At 43.2% G+C, this 16730-nt stretch overlaps 1 protein-coding gene across 1 annotated transcript; it reads right to left on the bottom strand.

Annotated features, from left to right (window-relative positions):
* Window positions 1–11566: 11566 nt before the first annotated feature.
* On the bottom strand, window positions 11567–15113 carry LOC128568990 (zinc finger protein 474). The gene is made up of 2 exons (XM_053567021.1): window positions 14933–15113; window positions 11567–11734 (listed from the first exon to the last, which is right to left on the bottom strand). Exons 1-2 carry the CDS (start codon window positions 15105–15107, stop codon window positions 11583–11585), a joined length of 327 nt encoding a protein of 108 aa, XP_053422996.1. The 5' UTR covers window positions 15108–15113; the 3' UTR covers window positions 11567–11582.
* Between the last annotated feature and the right edge of the window lie 1617 nt (window positions 15114–16730).

Here is a 16730-nt window from a genome sequence, read left to right as displayed (position 1 = left end):
TGAAAAAGAAATCAGCCTTTACCATACAATATTAAAATATACTCTAGAGACACGATCATGTAAGCAAAACGATGATGTTGCCTACCATAGAAAAATAGATCAATAGAATAGAATGAGACTTCCAAAAATAGACCTATTTTAATGTAGGATAAACTGATGAATAAATGATATTGGAAAATTTCATTAAATCCTTACTTCTATACACCATATAATAATAACATTTCAGGTGAATTATGGCTAAACATAAAAACTAAAAATTGTTGGAAGATACTTAAGAAACTGTATGTCATATTTTGCTGTGTAAAATGCACTCCTATGTCTAATTCATACTCATGGTTTTGACCCAAACTTTCAGGAAAATACCCTTGGAGAAAGTGGCCGGCTCCCTGATGGGAGAGACCCGGGTGGCACGAAGATCACACTGTCCTCTGGCAGCTGCTCACCCTGGGAAGGCTGTCCCCTTCCCTCTCTCCCAGAAGTCCTTCCCTCTCCATCACGTGGGGGGCCACAGCCACGATGGTCACATACATGGCCAGCAGGGCAGAAGCTTGAGGCCACTTGGCTCACAGGCAGCCAGGTGGGTCCCCGGGGCCTGCATGGGGCTCCTGGTCCCCTCTATGTGGCTGGACCTCAGGCCTTGGCCCACACCTGCGTGGCTGTGGCTGCCTCCTCAGCCCTACCACCACCACCTCCCCTGATTGCCGTGCTTGGTGGAGGCCGTTCTGGCTGCTCTCACCAGATTCTAGATCCTCCAGACTGGAATCCCATGTGCCCAGCAGACCCAGGCAGGAGGACATGGAGACCCCAGGGAGCCTGCTGGGCTCCCCGCTCCTGACCTGTACTATGTGTACATAATGAGCATCCTTATTTTTCCTTCAAAAACGTGGGCAAAAAAATGTGTGCCTCTATATGGCAAAATATGATAGTTTGGGGAGAGGGGTTAAAGGCTTTTTAAGGTGGACATCATACTCAGAAAGCAGAAAGCAAAAGTCTAAATATATTTTACTACAGTTGAAATGTGTAGCTGGCTATATGATATCGTGTAGGAAGACTTTCTTCCACATACAATGCTGCCTACGATGGGACTTGAGGGAGACCAGCACCACACTTCGCAGTGCAGTCTAGAAGGGAAATGACTGAGCACCTCCTGTGCCTGAACCTGAGTGAGGCCACCTCCTCTCTCCAGACCCACAGCACAAGTGCTCCCAGGGCATTGCCCCTCACCAGGCATCCCTCCTCCCAACTCCCTCACCTTATCCTAGGAGGAAGCTTCAATTAGACCTGAAGAATCATTATTCTCTACATAATTTGCAGAGCCTTTCAGGGGTGTCCAACCTGTGGCCTGTGGGCCACATGCAGATTATTTGAAGATTTTTTTGCTTTGTAGTGGTGTCAGATACTATGAAAAGTATTCACAGACCTTTTCTTTTGCTCATCAGCTGGGGACTGATAAGGGAGAGTCTGCTGAAGAAAGAAGGAGACTTCACCCCAATTGAATGCATAAAGTCTGAGAAGCCTGGAGGGGTGTTGGCTGTTTCGATAGCTGAGAGGCAGATGGAGGCAATGCAGCAGTGGTCCAATTCCTCAGAAACCTTTTATTGATCTCTAACACAAAGCATTCGGGGAAAAAATGCACAGGTGTCAAAATTCAAAAATAAGAAAATAAAAAAGAATCCCAAGTCCCCAGGAAAGTTGGGTGAAAGAACACAGGGCAATAAATTGTCAACAATGGCCTGATAACATGTTCAGAAAGCAGGAGGGGAAAACAAGTTTCATCTCCACAGGGAAAACAAGCTATCTTCCCCAATCTGAATGCCTATCAGGAGTCCACAGGTCCCACCTGCCTGCTGAGTCTCCAGGCAGGGGTGGTCTTGATGATGTGACCCTGTGGGGGCTACCTCCAGTCTCCTTTCATCTGCAGAGTTCTTGATAAGGAGCCACAGGGATGGCTCAGTTTCATGCTTTCTTCTGAATTGGAGGCCCCATGGAGAGATCAGCCTGTCCACCTCCCACAGTTCGTGTTTGTGTATTTAATATGTAGCCCAAGATAACTCTAATCCTAATGTGCGGCAGAAAAGAAAGAAGTTTGGACACCAGTGGGCCCTAGGGCATAATGACAGTGTGGGTCTCTTTCCTTAAAAAGTGTTAACAATTTCACAATGGTATCAGCACAACATTAAAATGAATGTAGATCTTTCTGAGTCCAGGGCTCCGGGTGAACACACAGGTTTCACGCTCGGGAAGCCAGGCACGCTGCCTACCTCACACCCTTTCTGTATTGCCTCATGGTCTGTCGTCAGCAAAATTCCCTGTATCCTCAACATCTTTAAATGTTCAAAGGAATTCTTCTTAATCTTATTAAAACTTAGCTGACCCCTGAGGGTGCTGTCTGATTCTCATATCCCACATACCACAGTTCCTAGGGATGGAGAAGATACCCTCTTTATTCCTCATTGCTTTTCCTTTTTAGGATTTTTTTCTTCTTTCTTTGCATATCCAGTTTCTTTCAAGCCCACGCCATTGCCTATACTACCTGGGATTGCTCCTTGTTGCAGCCATCCACATATCTCCCCATTGTCCAGTCATTAATAAATGACTTGCACAATTTTTTTATACTGGGTAAAATTCTAATTCTACTTGTCCAACTGCCAAATAAGAGCAGACATATTTTAAGCAAAATGCTTGCTTTACCTGAATTACTATATATTTTCTACTCACAGTAGCTAGATATTTGTATTCCCAATTCTGCATAAGTTTTTGAGGAAATGAGCCAAAATGTGGTCAGTGATTAAACCCAGTTGATATCTGTATCTTAAACATGTTTGATTATTCCTTTAAAACATTGGGGGCAATATGAATTGGTCACTTGATATGATTTAAGAATTAAATACATGTACTTTCCCTATTTGATAACATAGTAAGGGAAAAAAATAAAAAAGAAGAAAGAAAGAAAAAGAAGAAAAGAACCCAATCTGCCTGATAATGCCTGAGCCCTCACTATGACAATTTCTATGTTCATTGCTTCCAAACACTGCCCTCTTCTGGCCAGAGAGGACTTATAAACAAATCTGTCTGAAATAAGCCTGCTTATGAAAAGAGAAATGGAATAAAGAACAATATTGTGAGGGTGATGCCTGTGGCTCAAGGAGTAGGGTGCTGGCCCCATATGCTGGAGGTGGCAGGTTCAAACCCAGCCCCAGCCAAAAGAAAAAAAAAAAAACTGCAAAAAAAAAAAAAAGAACAATATTGTGAGAGAATGAAAGTTGGGGGAAAAAAATGGAATCAAAAATGGGAAAGGTAGATTTGTAATCTTCCTAATCTTGATGCCCACTCATCGACATTTTTCCCATAGTGTTTCCTGTCCAATGCCTTCCTGAACTTGTCAGACTTGCTGTGGTACCCACGGAAAGCTGGGGGCTTGAAAGAAGTGAAGCTGTGACCGCCTTGATCTCCTCACTGTCAACAGCCCTCTCCTCCCTTGCACACAAATCCTGCTCCTCCCCTTTGACCTTGCTCCTGCTGCTCCTCTGATGTGCTGGCCATTTTTGTTGGTCTTCCAGATAATGTCCACACACACACACATCCACTCTTCCATATTCCAGGAGCTGCCTCCAATTATCCTGCCAAATGTGGGTTTTCTTTCTATCCCTTATTGCTAAAAGGTATGTGGAATTGCTTTACCACCTTCTGGATCTGAGTTCTTCAACTCTCTGGAAACCAGCACACTGATGATGGAAGTGGAAAGATGCGTGTAAAAGAGAGAGGAAGAGAAACAGTAACTAAAGGAACTGACAGTAACAAGGCACTAAAACATGAATAACTTCTTTAAAGTGATCCACCTGTAATTGGGATCCCACTTCCAATACATTCTTGAATGCTACTTTATCTTGTCTTCTTAACGGTCAATGTCACTTGCCAACAACAGCTCTATATGGGGTATGGAGCATCCCATGGTGTTCCACATTAAGGTACATCTAGAAAGTGCTAATATTGCAAACTAGTGTTAACTCATGAGGCTGCATACATTTGTAGTCAGAAGTGACCACTACGGGCACTGGAAGGTGGCTTGGCAAGCCAAAGGGATTAATGTGTTGGCACATTAATATTGGGCACAGTGATTAGGAAACTGTGGTCTAGAAAATGCAATAGATTAAGGCAAAGTAACATGCCTTATCAAATTATCAGGAAACCCTGTGGACAAACCACAGGGAGTAACAGAGAAAAAACAGGCCAATTAGAGTGGCAATAAAACATATCTAAGGCTGCATTTCTGGGAGTAGGCCACAAGTTCTGTGGCTTTCTTCACCACAGTGTCCTCAAGTGCCCCTGCTGCCTCTACCTTTTATTTTAATCCTTTCAAGGTCAACTTCCCTCTGCTATGAGTTTTCCTAACAACTTCAGTCCTCCCATTGGCTTTGGCTGCAAGAGTTAGAACCTGTATATTACCATCTGGCAAAATGCTCTTGTGCTGTTCCCTGATATTTTATTTGAGCACGTTTAACCATATATCCATGTTTTTTGGCCTGCTAGGATTACCTACCCCTTTGCAGGTGAAAATTCAAGATCCAAACCCTTATTAGATGATGTCAGGATTCTATTCCCCAGTGATTCTATTACTTTTAGAGGGCTCGCCCCCAGTTCTCTCTCCCAGTGATTCTATTACTTTAGAGGGCTCACCCCCCAGTTCTCTCCCCCAGTGATTCTATTACTTTAGAGGGCTCACCTGCCTTTGCTGTTGCTTGCCATCTCTTGGTTCTGACTGCTGCCCTGCCTGTCCTATAAAGTTTCAATGGTTCTCCTTCCTGGTCTGTCTGTCCACGTGCAGATATTAGCTCTATTCTTATTTCACAACTCATGCCACACCTCAACACAGCTAGTAATAGGTCAGAGTGAATAATAAAGATCAATGATAAGAAAAATAAATAAGACCACTGCTCTTAAGTCTACCAGTCTTATCCCTCCCTGTAGACACTCACCTCAGTCTGCCTTGCTGACGTGTCGGCTACAGTTTTAGTCTCTTCTCATTTGGTGGGAGTTCACCTTTATTTAGTGCTTAGTCTGAAGCTAAGCTCTTTTATCAGGCTGTGGCCAAACTAACATGCTCTTACCCAGAAGGGAAGCTCCACCCACTATAAAGGTGATCATTCTTTGCAAAATGGTTTTTCAACCCTTGGCAGCCCTAACTACCCTTATGAGGCTAACCCAGGACCAAACTCTGTCTGTGAAAAACATCCTTAAAATGCTCCTCAAACACATAAATAAAAAGATTCTTTTCTTTAAAAAAAAAAAAAATCAATGATGTTGCTATTTCTAAAATGTGAAAATGGCTGCAGTTTTTTAGTTTCATCATTTTTTTTTTTTTTTTGGTCCTATTTTATCCAACTTACCTGCCTTCATGGCAAGAACAATGTCTCATCCTCTTGGGTTTGTGCTCAAATATTGTTGAATTTCCACAAGAAAGAAAGTGATCTCCTAACAAGGAGCCCGGTCAATTGTTGCATCACATCCTTATTCATTTCTTCTTTTTGCTGCTGCAGTAAGAACGCAAGTCCCAGCTTTCCTTGCACTTGGGTGGAGGCTTCAATTGAATGTCAGTGGAATGATGAGTATTTCTTCCAGACCTGGCCTGTACACACCTGCCAAATACATGACTTCTTACTCTTTCTCCTTCTGGCTAGGCTGAAAGGAAAAAACTCCCTTCCCCCATCCCAAGGGCAATTTTTGAGTACCACATATTGAATGTTCAAAGTGAGATAAGCTTCATCAGCCTGGGGCTATGAATGACTTATGAAAAAGGGGTACCTCACTGCTTACCTGCCCAGTTTTCTTTTTAAAACAAGAAATAATCTTATCTCTGATTTCAGCCAGCATACTGCTTGGGGTCTATTTGTTACAGCAACTCGCCTACCTCAGTACAAGCTGTAAATGGGTACCCTGTCAGTCAGAGGGGTTCCTACTCAGACATGGAGTTAGCAGAGGTCTCTGTGGTGGGTTGAGGGGCATTAATGGTTAAGGAAAGGTCCACCTCTCTTGCCATCTTGACTGCCTTTGTGGCATTTGTCTAAAATTCCACCATGTACATTTTGTTATTTTGGACAAAGACATAATACTTCTAGGAACCACTTTTAAAATGACCATACCACCTGAAAGAGGCAGCACGTTTAATCCTAATCTTCCATGAATCCCTTAGCATAGATGATTTTCTCTGATTTCTTTACTATGAAATTCCTTGTGAAAAGCTGAGAGAAAGACACAGGTAGGGAAATGTTGTAGGGCATATTGGGGGAAATGGGGGACATCTGGCTTATGGAGCACTTGAGCACTTGAGGTTTTGCTCCAGGAGAGGCAGAAGTCTGGGCGGTGATGGGTTCGAGGTGGGAGCAGGGTAGAGATTATAGAAGAAACCTGGATGGAGGGGGCAGAGGACAGAAGATTCAAAGAGGGAATATGAGGGCATTGAAGACAAGTTTCTTGCTTGGTAAATTAGCTGAATTTTGGCCCTTAAAACAGGTGCTTTTTCCTCCCCTTTCCCTGCCCTTTATGCAAGTTAGTTTTTCTACTTTTTAGATTTACACCATGGCTCCTCAGGAAGGTGCTGGCAAAAATTATAAGAGAACTTTGGAGTTTGCTCAAAACATGTTAGCACTTTCAGAGGTGAGATGTTTTGACTATTTTTCAGTCAGTGCCTTATTTAGAGGCTCTTACAACAACAACTACCTCCCCATGCAGATTAGGCAGTTCTTTCCTTTCTGCGGCTCATGGAAAGGAATATAATTTCTAGTACAGACAGGTGGGCAGGACAAGGCCCGAGGCCCCCGAGGCCACAAGTCAATCACCAAAAACTGCATTTGTCTATTTTTACTATCTTTAAAATAAGCACATACAAGAGGTGGGGCAGGAGGCAAAAATAAAACATAAAACAAGCCCATACGTATGGAAAAATTAGTTTTAGGGTTAAGAATACTAAAGACAGCATTTTTCCTGGCAGAATGTCAGAAATTTGCATGCCAAAGTTGTGTATAGTACAAAATAGTTGTATATTTAAGGATGGCAAATCTTGGAGGCAATGTTTCTTAGGATGTCTGTCCCTACTGAATGTGGTCTACCTGCTGTCACTCAGATTCGGTCCTACCTTATGCCACATGGGTACATCTCGTAATGTATCACTTTGCCACTGCCGTGGCAAATTCCTACAAGCCTTGTGGCCTAAACAACACAGGCGTTCATACAGTTCTGTACAGTTAGAATCTCAAGTCTGGACTCACCCAACAAAAACAGGGTTGGCAGGGCTGCTTTCCTGGGGCTGATGAGGGGCCACCTGTTTCCTTTCTCATTCATGTGTTCGGGAGAATTTAGTGAATTCCTTGTGTTTGTGGCAATGAGGGCATGGTTTCCTTGCTGGCTGTCACCTGCAGGCGACCTTTCACTGCCAGAGTCCTGTTCTACTCCTGTGTCTCAGAAACAGCACCAGGGTGTTAAATCCTGTTCATGTTGCCAATTCTCGCACCCTCTTCCTGCTTTCTCCTACTTTTAAGAACTCATGTGATGAGAGTGGGCCCACCTGAATCATCAGGATTTTCTCCTTAAGGTCTACACCCTAATCATACCCCCAAAGTCTCTTTTCACAGTATAAGGTTAACATATTCCCAGAATTTGACACTAGAATATCATCATCTTTGGGGGGCCGTTGTTTTGCCTAACACGTTCTCAACTAAAAGGCATCTCAGAAACATTGACTTCTTGGGTGGTCGGTGTGCGTCAACGACAGCACCCAGAGCCCTGATGCCCTGGCCAGGTTTTACTTTTTCATGGCCATTGCAGTGAAGCTGATATCCATGGTCGCTTCGTTTCATGTGTCTATATGTAGGGCTGAAGGATGTCAGAGACAGCGTGAAATCTTGAGATCCCAGCACCTCCCTGCCATCTCCCTCATCCTTTCAACTCAAAAGAGTGGTAGCTAAAATTTAAACTGTTTAAATTCAACCTCAGTGGGATGCCAAGGCCTAAGTGTAACTGGGTATAAGGAACCTGTGACTTCATCATACCCTTCTCTATGAGTGTTGTCTACTTTATAACAAACTTGAAAAAGAACTGGGAATAAAGAAGTACCATCCTAGGTTAACCTAGCAGCATTTTTCCTGGTATGCATTCTCTCTCCACCACCTAATTTGGCCTCTCATGGACACTGGACGGCTTCTCATTAGCGCTGTTTTTGCCAAGTGCAGGAAAGCCTTGTTTTTCATCTCTCGCCACAAGGCTCCCAGAGAGGGCTGGCAGACACAGACACCAGGGTTGTGTGGGCCAGACAGTGAGTCAGTAGGCAAGTCATAAATGATAAGGGAGGGTGGATTGCTGCTGGACAGGGGAAAGGACCCCTCACAAGGGGAAGGAAAGGGCTGAGCTTCCTGCCCTGACCTGATACTAGTTTCAGGCCGCAAGTTGGTCTTGGACGTGGAAAATTAAGAAGAAATGCTGCTCATGTCAGAAGCAGGCAAGAAGCAGTCAAGCACTAAGAGACTTAAGGGCTGTTCTCAGGTTTTCAGGGGTAAGAGGACTTTGGAGATCTGTCCTTTGTCTCGTCCTTGCTCAGAAATGACCCCAAGTATCCATAGCAGCTTCTTTTTTGTAAAGAAACTCAGACCAGTCTTCCCCAAACTAAAGCAGTACATGAAGACCCTACTTGAGACCCTACTTAGAAAATAATGTGATGAAACTGCCCCAGGAGCCATAAGATGGATCAGAGGAGTCACATGCTCACTCACAGTGGGAGTCTCCTCCCCACCTCTGACTGGGATGTGCTTTTCCAGCCCCCTTCTGGTTGCACACACCCTGAAACTTTTGATATGAATTCAGCGTCCACATGAGCATCAAAAATCCTGGAATTCTTCCCATACTTTCGACTAGAGGGTAATTCCTTTAGTTTGCACAGCCCCAGTGAACAGAGAGGTGGGGGAACTGCATCGTTGTCGATGTCTGTGATACCATTACATCCCACCCCAATAACTGCCTGGGTCAGTGCAGACCTCCGAGTACCTTCATCTAGTATCTGCTCTTCATCATCTGGGAGAGTGTCGATGGGAACCATTTTAAAGTTTGAACTCATGCTCATGGACATGCCAAGTATTGTTAAAGAAATTATTTCTTTTTGAGAATTACCAAGATCTGCACAGATGGGAACTTGTTAGGGGCAGGGAAATTGGCAGAGAGCACTGGAGCCTATTGATAGTGAGACTTTGATAACATGCCTTGATAATGGACCAGAACTCTTGGATCAATGTCATTACAACTGAGCTTGCTCCAGATTTAATTCCATGGAACATTTGCAGACAGTTGAGGTGGAGCCGTAAATGGAATCCCCCTGGCCAGTACGTGGCTTGAAATTCTCTGTGGATGTGATGACCTCTCCAAGAGTTCTTCCTTTGCAACCACTTCAGAAATTCACAGGCTTAATTTTTTGCTGACGTCCCTAAGAATCTCTTATGACCCTGAATGTCAACTCCCTTCAGAGGTGTGAGGCCAGAACTTTTGCTTTAGTTTGCCTGTTATTTGATTTCAGAACATCATCGAAATGCAGAAGTGACTTTGAAACCCCTAAAACAATGTAGCTCAAACTTATGTTCAGTTCAGTTTAAGACAAACACAAACCAGCAGCAGAAGTGATTTGAATCTTGATCATGTAAGATTCCTATCTAATCTTGTTTGTTTATTTTGAGACAGGGTCTCATTTTGTTGTCTGAGCATAAGGGCAATGACATGATTGTAGCTTATAGCCTCAAACGCAAATGATCCTCCTTCCTCAGCCTCCTGAGTAGCTGGGACTACAGACGTGCACCATCCCACTTGGCTAATTTTTATACAGGAGAAAAATTCTGTAGGACAGAAGGTCTCCCTATGTTGCTTGGGCTGGTCTCCAACTCCTCACTTCAAGCATTCCTCTCTCCTTGGTCTCCCAAAGTGCTTGGATTACAGCTGAGAGCCACCAGGCCTGGCCAGCTAATCTTCTTAATGGTGAATCTGGTATACAAAGAGCAATGGATCAGACCGTGGACTTGGAAGTCCAACAGTCCTGAGTTTGCTTCATTTCTCCATCCTTTAACTCAAGTTCAGTGTGACCTGGAGGTAGTGATTTAGTGTAGGTGTCGGGGGATACCATAAATGGCAAATAATGACACCTATTTGCAGGACTGACGTGACGTGTATATGAACTGATGTATGTGACGTGCTCAGTACCCACAATACACCTTCTTTGTTTTTGTTAATAAGACAGAAGAACTAAACCATCAACAAAGAGTCATCAAGTGCGATGTCTTTCACAAGATTCTTATTTGAAGATATTTAGAAACTTTTTTAAAAATTCATCTCTTACTTCCTTTGGAGCAGGCTGGAAAAACAGAACGATTAGCACAATTATCCTAACCTAACCCTGCATAATAAATAGATGTATGATCAAAACATTAGGTTGAATAAATTTGCTGTATAATTTGGAGCTAACTGTGCCTTGTAAGGTCATGAATGGTGAGGCTTGCAGGAACCCAGTGGACCCAATGTGGCCTTGGAATTCAGCCACGAAATGAACAAAGATCTCAAGCAAAACCACTGGGAGCCCAGGCAGCCTGGGGGAGCAGGATTTGCTAGGCAAAGCCCCTTCTCGGCCCTGGCTTCCCCCCAGGAGAGCCCCACCTCGATGAACACACAGTCACGGACTCCAAACGACAGCGCAGTTTCACAACCCACTTACTGTGCTTGGGCTTTGGGTGGGGAGGCACAGCACTTCCTGGCAGGCTTTTAGACCTCAACAATAAAACACCTATAAACCCTTCTGAGGGCACCAAGAATTCATACTGGACTTCTCCTACAGAAGGAAGGAGCTGGCCTCCACCCATTTTGATGAATTATATTGCAGCAATCTCTTGACACATGAGTCTGGCACTGGCTCAGACGTAATCTCTGTAGCATTTCTTGCCATTTGAAGGGAATAAAAATTAGATACCCTCAGAGCATTTTTGAAGCCTCTCCTGTTGAATGTTTTCTTTTGAAGGGAGAAAAGAAGGCCTTCCCCAATCAACAACTCAATGAAAAAATGTCCCTAGATCAGAGGAAGCCAGGAGTGGCATATGATTTCAGAAGGCACATGGATAGGAAGGAATCCAGTTCTTCCTGCGACTAGAGTTTCCTGAGGTTGCCTCCAAAGCCCCTGTTGGCTGAAGAATTGTCCTAATTGCGAGGTTCAAAATCTTGTTCAGGAAAGTAAAGTGGAAGAAAAATAGCAACAATTGGCTCTGAAATTTCTTTTGGGCAACAACGCCAGCTCTGATGAGAAGCAGCCGCCTTGTAATTCTGCCTGACAAAAGTGTGAAATGGTCCCTGGTGTGTCCATGCATGTGCAGCTGCATGTTAAAACCAGAGCCCGTGCCCCACAGCAGAAGGTGGGCAAAGCCCTGCCCTGGGCTGGACTTCCCCGGGGCTGGCCTTTGGCCAGTACCAGCTGTCCCTGTTTCTTCTCGACTCCTTTTTCTTCTTCCCCCTCTAATCTCTCTCCAAAGGATTAATTCCCATAAGACTTCAGTAGAGAGAAAAGGGCTTTATTTGGCAGCTTTGGGTTTACAAGATCGTTGATGAACAATCAGTCTGTCTGGCAGGAAGGTTCGCCCACAAATGTCACAGGGGACCAAGTGGCTCTGGGCACTTGTCCAAGCAGCTTCATTTAAGGCATCGAGATCATAGAAACCTTTGGCTGGAAAGTTAAAGAGAATGAGAAAAGGGGGGAGGGGAAAAATAGAAAAATAAAGAAAAAAGAAAGGAAAGGGAAAGAAAAAGGAAACATGGATCAGTTATTATTATTTTTTAATTCTGGAGAAATACATTCTACTTTTTTTTTCTTTTTAGACAGAGTCTCACTCTGCAGCCCTGGGTAGAGTCCCATGGCATCATCACAGCTCACAGCAACCTCAAACTCTTGGTCTCAAGTGATCCTTTTGCTTCAGCCTCCCGAGTAGCTGGGACCACCAGTGTCCATCACAACACCTAGCTAGTTTTTTTTATTTACAGTAGAGACGGGGTCTCACTCTTGTTGAGGCCAGTCTGGAACTCCTGAGCTCAAGTGATCCACCTGCCTCAGCCTCTCAGACTGCTAGGGTTACAGGCGTGAGCCGCTGTGCCTGGCCTATCTTCTACTTTTTATGGAAAATATTTTCAGGAAATACCTGTCGACTGAGGCTTTTAAACAAATGATATTACTTCTGCAAAAAAAAAGAAAAGCGCTGCTCACTCTTTTCAAGGTTGAATACAGTGAACTATGAACTAGAGACTTTTCATTCCTTGGATTTTTAAATGGGAGAAGACATTGTTTTGTGTCTCATGATACGTGCCCTTCATTAATTATTAACATCTTTGCTTACACACTATTTTTGCATAAATAGAACTTTGGCCTTGTTTCAGCGGACTCCATCTATAAGCTGAGAAAGGAAAAGAACGTGTACTTGAACTTTCCCCTTCTGTGATCCTCCAGAGGAATGTTTTTAGAAGCCAAATCTGACAGCTGAGAGCAAATTTAACATGAGTAATATCCTAAAAGTTTATAATCATTTCATGTCATAAACTCAGATTTTTTTTTTAAGCAATTAAAAGGAAGAATGCTAATAGAATAATCTGACAAAACAAAGTATCTTTAAAAAAACAAAGTTGGCTGAAAAATGTATAATCTTCACTGGCAGAGCACAGGGGATAAAAAGCAGATGGCTTTATTTTAGAGAAACAATGTTGGATTTAGCTTTAATAAACCTTATTTACATAGGATGACTTTAGTACATTAAATTGACTGTGTCTTAGAATCACTCAAAATAGGCTTCCCCAATGTAGGCAGGCGCTCAAAAATTTATTCCGTAGTTTTTCTATCTAATGGTTCACGCAACTATAGTGAACCTCAGATTTTTCAACATGCCTCTTCCTATGTTCTCTCTCTCTCTTTTTTTTTTTCTTTGCTCCAGGGGAATTAAAACCCTAGCAAAATCTAATATTTGTCCTTTGGAAAGAACAAATGGCTCAGGGCGCTGGCCCCATGTACCGAGAGTGGCGGGTTCAAACCCGGCCCCGGCCAAACTGCAACCAAAAAAAAAATAGCCGGGCATTGTGGCGGGCGCCTGTAGTCCCAGCTACTTGGGAGGCTGAGGCAGGAGAATTGCTTAAGCCCAGGAGTTGGAGGTTGCTGTGAGCTGGGTGAGGCCACGGCACTCTACCGAGGGCCATAAAGTGAGACTCTGTCTCTACAAAAAAAAAAAAAGAACAAATGTCATTTTCTCTGCAGAATATAATATGTATTTTGAGTGCTTCAAAAACTGTTAGGAAACAAATGACACTGACTTTTTTTGTTGCTTGTGGGGGTTTTAATAGAGCAAATATTCCAGAGTAGTCGCTGACTCTCACTTGAAGGTGATTCATCACATTTCCAAATATTTTTCTGTAGGCTTTTGACTTTGGCTCTGGAGGAAGTGTTATTTGAACTCTGTGACCACAGTGAGTCCATGGGGCAGATGTGATAATGTGAATTCCTTTTGTGAGGAAGGGCAACCTCAGAGGCCAAGAGGAAAATTGCAGGGAAGTACAGTTATAGGACCCACCTGTTCCATCCATAAGTAATGACAGAATAGTGAACTTGCCAGAACTTTCGAATCAATCATGTGTCTCACTTTTTCTAGCTTTGCAATAATTATGCTTAAGAAGAGAAAGTGATAAAAATCAAAAGGGAAGGAAGCAGATTTTTGAGAATTGTTTGGAAGAGAGTTTTGTTGAGTAAACAATGTCTTGGTGAACAAATGCTCTAATTCCAATCAATAGATGTTTTTATCTTGAGTCCTTTGCCCACCTATATGCAAAGTTTTCATCTGAGCCAGGACTGAATAGTTGGGGTCTAGCAGCTGCTCCTACAATCTAGATTCCACTCTGTGGGTTCTTATAAAACTCTCATTGGGTCACATATCTGACAAAAGTGCTTTGGACAATTAACACTAAATGACTTCCAAGGTACCTTCTGGGGCTGCAAATAAGTTACCTAAGCAGAAGGAGTGAATTGAAATATACCTCTGTTAAGACCAAAATTTTACTTTGAGAGGATTTATTGTGTCAGCCAGGAAAATGACAATGGTTGAAATATGATAAGCTAGTATGAGCTTGCATGGCAAAAATATTCTCTTAACTATTTCCACACTCTAAATGAGCAAAATCTGTGACAAGGCCACAGGTGGCAGTGGAGTTTGTTTCATTTGGTTTGCACAGTGCTTTACAAAGCATGAATTGCAAAAAGTTAAAAAATATGGAGATTTCATGTGGATGTCTAAATTTCCAGTTTATTTTTTGTTATGAGAAGATATGACCACATAGGCTACATTTCTTAATGATGACACCAGCTAGACGTGGGCAGGTGCTGCCTCCTTTAGAAGGAGCCAGCGCTGTCCAGCTCATTTCCTTCCCCACCTTCCCCTTTTTTCATGCATGGATCATTTTATCCAATTTTGTAACCTGACTGGCAGTCTTGGGAAACATGAGCGTTTCATACTCCTTTTCTATAAACACCAAGACACATTCATATTTGGAGACGTGACTCTGGATGTCCTTCAAGGTTCGTATTTTATTTAAGCTTCATATGTTTAAGTTAGTATTATGTTTGATCAAGTATGAAAATAACCTGTGGGAAATGCAGTAAATTCCCTTGAGTTCCTCTCATCTCTCATACATGGTATTGCCAGGATAGAGTGTCTTAATGTCTTCCAAATGATGACAACGCTTTGGCCCAGGCATTCCAGAACTGTCTTTCTTAGTTGGCTGTAGCCAGTGCAGCAAGTATTGCTGATTTGCATTGTTTGAACAATTAAGAAAAGAACACCTTTGCTCGTAGAGAGAAAAGTTTTCCTTTATACCCTTTTCTCTAGAAACTTACCAGTTATGGCCCTGACTTCCTGTTTCTTAGGTTCTGGTTTCCTTAACTCCTTAGGCAACAAGTTATTCTCATTATGCCATTTTTTGAGGCACTGTGGCTCATGGATGCTGATTGATTTTGTTCCGTATTCACGACCACAAATGTAGCAAACAATGGTTGGTGGACGCCTTATCATTATTGGCTGCAAGTGATACAAAATATCAGTTAAATAAAGTTTCGATTTGGAAATTATATATTAAAACTATAGTTCATTCACATTAACCAGAAAATTAATATGATTTTTAAGCAATTCCAATTTGGTGAATTTAACCTTTTCAGAAACTAAGAGCAATTGGGGTGGGGGTGAGGATATGGGAAATTTATTTCAAAGGAAATAGAGAGCTAACCAGAATTCTCCATATTGGTGCTATACAAAGCACAGCTTTTCATTTAATAAATGTTGATTGCCTTCTATTATATCCAAGTTACTATGCCAGGAGAATACAAAGATAAAATAGGCATGAAACCTACTCTCAGTAGCAGCAGGCTTCAGTACACCAATATGTCTGAGAAATGAAGTATCAATCATAAATGTTATTGGAGAGTTTATAGCAGACACTGTTATACCTGCTCACATTCCCTCTGGTCAACAACTTTCTACTGCAAGCATCTGGAATTCTCTACCTTCCCTTTCTGATCTGAAGTAGCCTCTACCCACAGGCAGGGCAGATAATCAATTATAGATGAGGCAGGTTTACCCTACTTCCTCCTTAAGGCGGAGTCCATACTGTCTCCTCTCACAGCTTCTCACTCACACACTGTCATCTCTTCCTCAATCAGTTACTAGGGCATCCTGGGATCATTTCCCCAATAAACCATTTCTTAGTATTCTTGGTTTCCTGGGGAGCCAAATCTAAGGGGATCTAAAAGAAAAAATGAAAGAAGGAATTTCTCTTTTTGTCCAGGATGTAGAAAGGAACAAGGAACTTTACTTTTACCTAAAACGAAGGACAAATTGGATAGCCTATTGAATCAAATTTTTTGAGTCCGGTGGAAACTCAAAGTTCTAAGGTAAATTAGTGAATTAGTGGACTTAAAAGGCCTGTGACAGGGTTCAGATGTTGGGTCCCTCCAAATCTCACACTGCAGTTTGATCCCCTGTTCTGAACGTGGGGCTCTGGTGGGAAACGTGTGGGTCGTGAGGGTAGATCCTCCCCTCCAGTGCAGGGAGCCCTTCCTTTGTTAGTTCCCGTGAGAGCTGGTGGTGGGAGCAGTCTGGCACCTCCTCCTCTCCCTTGCTCTTCTCTCCCTGGGTGACGCACCTGCTCTGCCGTCATCGTCCACCTTCCCTGGAAGTTCCCTGAAGCTCTCACCCACAGCAGATGCTGGTGCTGTGCTGCTTGTACAGTCTGCAGAACCGTGAGCTGGACACGCCTCTTTTCTTTATACGTGATCCAGCTTTACGTATTTTCTTTATAGCAACACAAATGAAATACTACAGCTTGTGCAATTTTGAGGACAGATAAGCAGCATCAAGACAAAAGCCTCCCACACTCCAAATCTTACGTGAGTTTGAGGCAGCAGTTGTCTGCCACAGAGGAAAGGGCAGGGCAGCTGAGGGCGAACCCCTCTGCCTATGTACACTCTGCCATTCACTAGGTTTTAATAGCCCCTCAGGCTCTCATCATGTATTTCCCCACCTCCACTGGGGAAGCCGAGGCTGCCAGACTGTCCAGTGGGGCAGATGGTTGGGGTAGCTCATATTGGAGTCTCGCTCCATTTGCGGGCAGTGGAGACCCAGGCAGGGACAGGAGCTGCC

This window comes from Nycticebus coucang, chromosome 17, assembly GCF_027406575.1.
Source record: "Nycticebus coucang isolate mNycCou1 chromosome 17, mNycCou1.pri, whole genome shotgun sequence".
NCBI classification, from domain to species: Eukaryota; Metazoa; Chordata; class Mammalia; order Primates; family Lorisidae; genus Nycticebus; species Nycticebus coucang.
This window is presented reverse-complemented; position numbering and strand designations above follow the sequence as displayed.